General features: G+C 33.8%; 1 protein-coding gene across 1 annotated transcript; it reads left to right on the top strand.

Moving 5' to 3' along the window:
* LOC107632029 (helicase-like transcription factor) lies at positions 1,861–4,132 on the top strand. The gene is made up of 5 exons (XM_016335654.2): positions 1,861–2,369; positions 2,706–2,868; positions 3,007–3,073; positions 3,226–3,454; positions 3,661–4,132. Exons 1-5 carry the CDS (start codon positions 2,281–2,283, stop codon positions 3,869–3,871), a joined length of 759 nt encoding a protein of 252 aa, XP_016191140.1. The 5' UTR covers positions 1,861–2,280; the 3' UTR covers positions 3,872–4,132.

The raw sequence follows: 6,669 nt of genomic DNA, 5'->3' as shown, positions 1-6,669 counted from the left end.
GCACCATCCAAAATAAAAAATTAATTTTTTTACTTATATAAAATAAGGAGGATTCAAAACTACTAGAATCCCCTAAATCAGTTTCTACTATGTGAATATCCTTTTTTTATTATTATATAATTCGTTCTAAGACTTTATAATTTAAGTTAACTATTAAAACATCGTAGACTGAAACAATTCATGCTTGAACTTGGTAATCCAAGAATATGTAAATCATCCTAGAATACTGTATTTTGGTAGTTGACTATATTTTAGTGGAGAGAGTAACGTATAAAAGTTGAAAACACAAAATTGGGATTTATGTCTTGTTCTAACTCTCAACAACTTGGAATGATTTATTCCTTAAATAACCATCAAGACCATGAGACAATTTATGTGTGTGTGACAAACCTAATGATCCTGGGATGATTTATGAAGTCAATAAATTTATAAATAAATGAGTATGGTATATACTGACATAAAGTGATTTGGAAGAGATAGTTTTGTGTCACACATATATCATTTCCGAGTCTTGATGGTTATTTAAAGCATAAATCGTCCCAAATTTTGAGGATTAGAGCAAGATATAAATCGTCCTAGGGTTCTGCGTTTCCAATTTTTACTCGTTACTCTCTCACCCTCGGACGATTTATAGTCATCTATCTATTAAAATACAATATTCTAAGACAATTTACATGCTTTTGGATTATTAAATTCAAGCATAAATCGTCTCAACATGCGATATTTTACTAGTAAACCTAACAACAAAGTCCTGAAACGATTTATATAATAATAAGAAAATGATATTCACGTACCAAGAAATTGATTTAGGAAATTCTGATAATTTTAAATCTTTCTTATTTTATATTAGTAAAAAAGTCTGAAAAATTTATACAATCTCACACTTATATTTAAAGTCAAAGTAAATGATTTTAACTTTAAAAAAGGTTCTAAACAATACACTGTTACTAAAATATTTGTCCCTATATGATATACCACTCAAGAGATTAAAGAAAAACTAATAAATTTAAGATATATATTTCGACAAAGAATATTTAAGCAACATTTTGAGAGTTGGTCAGGAGTGCCTGCAAGAAAGAAAAAATGAAAAAAGGTGGTTAATTGAATTTTTTTTCTATTATCTAAAATACATGAATGAAAAGAAATAATAAAATATTTGAGAATTAAAAAGTAGGAGTGACGAATGTTATTGAAAGGTTATTTTATGAGTTGCACAGAGTGAAATAGTGTTGAATTAATGTTTGTTGTTGACAATGACAAAAATAATTATGGGTTGAATTTATTGTTTTTTGATTTTTAAGACTATTATTTGTACGTTGTATTTTGTACTTTTTTATTACTCCACCTTATTGTGTTAAGCTATTTTATTTAAAAAAAAAAAAACGAAGAACGACATATATACAAAAATGGAACAAAATAGACAATAAAAAATACATATAAGTCAACAATTCAAAAAAATATATATTCACAAAATATATAATAGGAAGAAAAAAGAAACCACTCTAATTATAAAATTTTAACATAAAAAAACTTTTGTATTATAAAATATTTAAATAAAAAATACATCAAATTTAATATTAATTTATATATATTTTTAATTAATTTTTAAAAAATATAATATTTATTAAAATATATTATATACTATTATTAATTTATCATTTCCTTCACAGTGCGAGTCTCACTCTAGTAAAAATTAAATACGATATCTCAAATTAACCACTAATGACTTAATATTTGGTGACGATTAGGAAAATAGTAATACTTTGCTTAATGAATGAAGGGCAAGTTGATATGTGTGTGTCATCATCACCATCCTCATGAGTCATCATTCCACAATCCACATAAGAGACATACACAATAACACATGACATATAGTCATAGACTCTCTCCCTCTCTTAGGAAAGAACGAAACGCAACACAACACAACACAACACATTTCATTCCTTATTGTCCCATTATTATTCCTTTCTTTCACTCTTCTCTCTCACCCACCCCACCACCGCATAAACTCTTTCACAGAAGAACCACCACCATCACCATCATCACCACCACCCAAGCTTGAATACCGACCAAAGTTCTTCTCTTTACCTCATCTCCTATCAGTGGCCCTCACGATAGTCAGAAGTTCACAATCAACGGCTCACAAAAAAACAGATAAAAAGAAAATAGGGAGGGAAAAAAAAAAAACTGCTTTTTTGAGGGTTGCAGAGAGAGAAGAAGGAAGTGAAGAATTCCAATTTGGTCTTCTCTGTGAACCCTTTTTCAGCTTTTTGTCAAAGGATGGAAGTGGTGCCGTACCAGCTTTCTCGGTTGCCTTACCAGGATTCCCTCAAACTGCTTGAGGCTGATATACAGCACGCCAATGCTTTGTGAGTTTCTGTTTCATTTCCTCTAAAGTTTCTTTCTTTTTCATTGCTAGATTACTTTCTTTTTGCTTGTTTTGAGACAAATTAAAACTGGGTTTTGTTGGTAGCGACAAAATTATTTACTTCTATCAAAGGGTTTGGAAAATAAAATGAATCATCATCATCCTCACTTGATAAGAATCCACTTGTTTTTGTTTGTTAATTAAGTATGAATTCGGTGACTATCTAATTAAGGAATAAACAGTTCGTGGCTCTTGGGGGGTTATGGTTGTTTGTGTTGTGCCCCTTTTACTGAATTTCAGTTGTGTGGTTCTGTGCCTTCTCTCTCTATATATATAGGGCTGCTGCAATTCCAAGAGCCAAAGGTGGGACTCTTCTCCAAATGAAATTGGTTTACAATCACTTGGCTCCTCTCCTTCTGTTGTTCTTGCAATGGATGGATTGTTCTTGCACATGCTTTCTACACAGTTATCTCAACTTGTTCCACATACTTGTGTACAAAGTGAGTTCCTTGAAATTTGGTTTAGAACTTTTATCTTTATCTTTTGTTTTGGTATGTGTGTGTCAAATGCTAATAATTGATACATGTGTTTTCCTGCTGTTGTTATTGGTGGTGCTTTTTTCTTTTACTGTACCAAAGGTTCATAATGATGGTAGATCAAGCATAACTTCTCATGCAAGGAAGGCAACCATAAGAGACTTTTATGGTGCGTGAACCTTTGACTTGCAAAAAAGTACCTTTTTCTCTTTTATTTATTCATTTCACCCACCAAAAGAGAAAAAAATAAAAAAGAGTGTATGGCTGCCTTTATTAACTATTTCTTATTGATCTTTTTTGTGGTTGGAAATTGAACTTTAGCCGTTATTCTGCCGTCTCTCCAGCGGCTCCATGGAAGCTTGGATAAGTTGGAGATTTGTAAGGAAGGACACTCTTGCAACAATGGCAACAAGATTATTGAAGGTGATAGGAAACTGATCAATGTTGATTTGGAAAGAGAAGATGAATGTGGAATTTGCTTAGAGCCATGCACCAAAATGGTTTTGCCTAATTGCTGTCATGCCATGTGTATCAAATGCTACCGCAAGTGGTAATAACTCGGTTATTCACCCTTAACACTAAGGTTATCAAATTCTCGAGTTAACTCGTAGAGTTTTAGGATTCGCATTTACCTAAACTTGAACTCTACAAGTTTGCTGAATTCTCGAGTCTGATAACCTTGCTTAACAGATTATGTGCACAATTTGGTTTGTCTTTGTCATTTGTAACGGGGATGCTGAGCTTCCCAACCTGCAGGAACACGCGGTCCGAGTCATGCCCGTTTTGCCGCGGCAGCTTGAGGAGAGTTAACTCTGAGGATCTATGGGTTCTGACCTGCAATGAGGATGTTGTTGATGCTGAAACTGTTTCAAAAGAGGACTTGCTGCGCTTCCATCTTTATATCAATAGCCTACCTAAAGATTACCCTGATGCACTATTTTTAATGTATTATGAATACTTAATTTGATTCAAAAGAAAAACAGCAAAGGGAAAAAAAATTAAGAAGAAAAATTGTACAGATAGGACATTCCGGACTGCAAATGTGAATAGAGTCTGGTAAGAAATATTAATGATCATGTTCATTTCAGAAACAGCTTTTGCTGAGATTAATTTCTGGAATTTCACCCGAGGAAACCACTCTTGCCTCTGATGATATTGATATATCTCCATTGTAGAGTTACTATTATTACAAATAAATTGTTTGTGCTATTTGCACTAAAGTTGTATACTTGTATGCTATTTTAGTACAGGCTAATTTGCACAATTTGATTCAGACCGCTTTTTAACCAATGAACTACTTTTTCGGAAACTTAATCCTAAGATATCACTCTTTTGAATCTAATTACCTATGTGCCACTTTTTTTATATTATTATAATTGATTGTAATTAAAAATAAAATAACAAATCAGTTATCATTTTAGCAAAATAGTGGTATTTAGATAATTAGTTTTAAAAGAGTGGTATTTTGATAATAAATTTTAAAAAAGATGGCACGTTAGCGAAAAAAGCTAATTCAAACTAATGACTGGCCCTATCTATGTTTGGAAACAATTTATATTAAAAAAAATTATATATTATGTCTCCCTGCTCCCCATCCCCGCCCTCAGATTTGCTCCCCATCCCCGCCCCATTCCCCGCCGTGGGGGAATATTGCTCTCCATCCCCATTCCCCATGGGGCCTCATTCCCCGCGGGGACCTCATTCCCCATCTACATAATAGTTCTAACTAATTATTAATTTCCATATGAATAGAGTTGTAAGTATCTATCTTATACAAAAACTGCAAGATTTTATACAAAAAGTCTAAATGATACGATGGTGACTTCTCTCGAAATAACGCAATAGGGGGACACAACGACGAGTCAAAGGACAAAGAAGTGGACGAGGTAAGAGACGTGGCAACAGAGAGGATAATGGACACGACGGCAGAGTTATGAAAAAGAACGCCGCAAATAGAAATTACGACGCGGTAAGGGTGATGGCACGGTGAGGTGTGACGATTCGGTGAGAAGGGTGACGAGGGGGTGGCTGCAGAAAGGTTAGATGGAGTATGGACAGCCTTAGGGATCTCTGAATTGAAGAAGGGTTATGCAAATAAAGATTAGGAGTTTTGGGTTTCTATATATGTGTGTGTGAGAAATGACTAAAAAACATATATGAGAAATAAACTATTAAGGATAATTTAAGGAATTCATAAATTTCGGGGAATAGCGGGGACGGGGCGGGGATCCCCGCTCGGGTCCCCGCGCCTGCTTCGGGGGAATTTTGTCCCCCATCCCCATCCCCGCGGAAAAAATTCCCCACAATCGGATCCCCATTCGGGGCAGTCCCCGCAGGGATCCCCGCGTCTCGGAAAATTTTACCATCCCTAGCCATGTCCAACTCCATTCATGGGATCTGCTTTGAGTGGGGGGAAAGGTCAACTTTGTGGCCCAACCCATGTCAAATGAGTATGACAAAGTTGAAGACATGGTTTGAACTCGGGGATATGGTTTTTGTGTTATTCTCGAATATGGAAATGTGTGGTGCTGAACTTTGGGGTGATAGGTTACCCCTTCTTGTAGTGGGTGAGAAAGCCTTTTTAAAAATTTTTTAACATCCTCGAAAAGCACCTCGCTCAAAGCGAGAAGAGAACCTTTTTTTTTTTGGATTAGATGATGATGAGTATACATTGTACTGATTTTGATTCTCCTTGAATTTTTATTTTATGTAGGTAGTTGGTTTCTCTATTTTTGCTCTAAATGAAGTATATTTTAATGTCTTTTAAAAGTGAATTTTTTACTATAATTTGTTTTTTCTTCTTCGAACCACTCCTTATGTTTCGACTAATTTGATCATAGCAACCAACAAATTGTGCAATTGTCTTGTTGATCTTATATCATCGTTTCTTACATGCAACTATCCTTTTGTCATGTCGGCGCAAAATTTTATACAGTGCCTGTGAATTCGACTCCGAAATGTGTCGCTCTTTTGATCGGTACCAACTATAGGGTCAGTTGAAACATTCAACCATGCACTGATCAACATCTCATTCTCTTCCCAATATTAGTGTTGACTACTATCTTGTCTCCAATTTTCAATGTCATCATCATTGAGGTCGATAGCATCTAATCAACGAGGATTGGCAAAATCTAAATATTGCAAATTTGGACTAGACTGAATCGGACTCTGAGAGGATAGGTTAGAAGAGTCACCAACAATAGATGAGTTATGTCTCAATGCCCTGAATTGAGTTGAAAACGGGAAGAATGTTGGAGTAACATTTTTGATAAAGGGGTTAAATATGGATGAAAATGAAAAATGTGGTGTTTATGAATTTTGATTTTGTGGTTGGAATATAAGAAATTGATTATTATAATGAGCTTGAAAATTGAAATTAGGAAGATTTGGTAGATTTGAATTTTGAAATGTATTTGGCAGTGGGAAGTTTTGATTTGAAATTTGAGAGTTTAACTTTTGAGATGGTTGGATATTTGGAATTTGAGAAAATTTTTGTAAGTAATTGAAAAAAGAGTTGAGTTGGTTTAGATCTATTTTTTTCGATCAAAAAATAATATCAGCAGAATTTTGATTTCGTAAACTTGAAAAAAGATGAAGAAGAATAGAAGAAAGTGTGAGGATAGAAGTGTATGTAAATAGTATATACAGAGTAATAAAATATTAATTTATTAATAATAACAGTAATATAGTAACGACTAATTTTGCAACTGCTAATTTTGTAATGTAGTTAGTATTTCAAATTTCATACATAAAAATAAACTACTC

This window comes from Arachis ipaensis, chromosome B03 (genome assembly GCF_000816755.2).
Source record: "Arachis ipaensis cultivar K30076 chromosome B03, Araip1.1, whole genome shotgun sequence".
NCBI lineage: Eukaryota > Viridiplantae > Streptophyta > Magnoliopsida > Fabales > Fabaceae > Arachis > Arachis ipaensis.
This window is presented reverse-complemented; position numbering and strand designations above follow the sequence as displayed.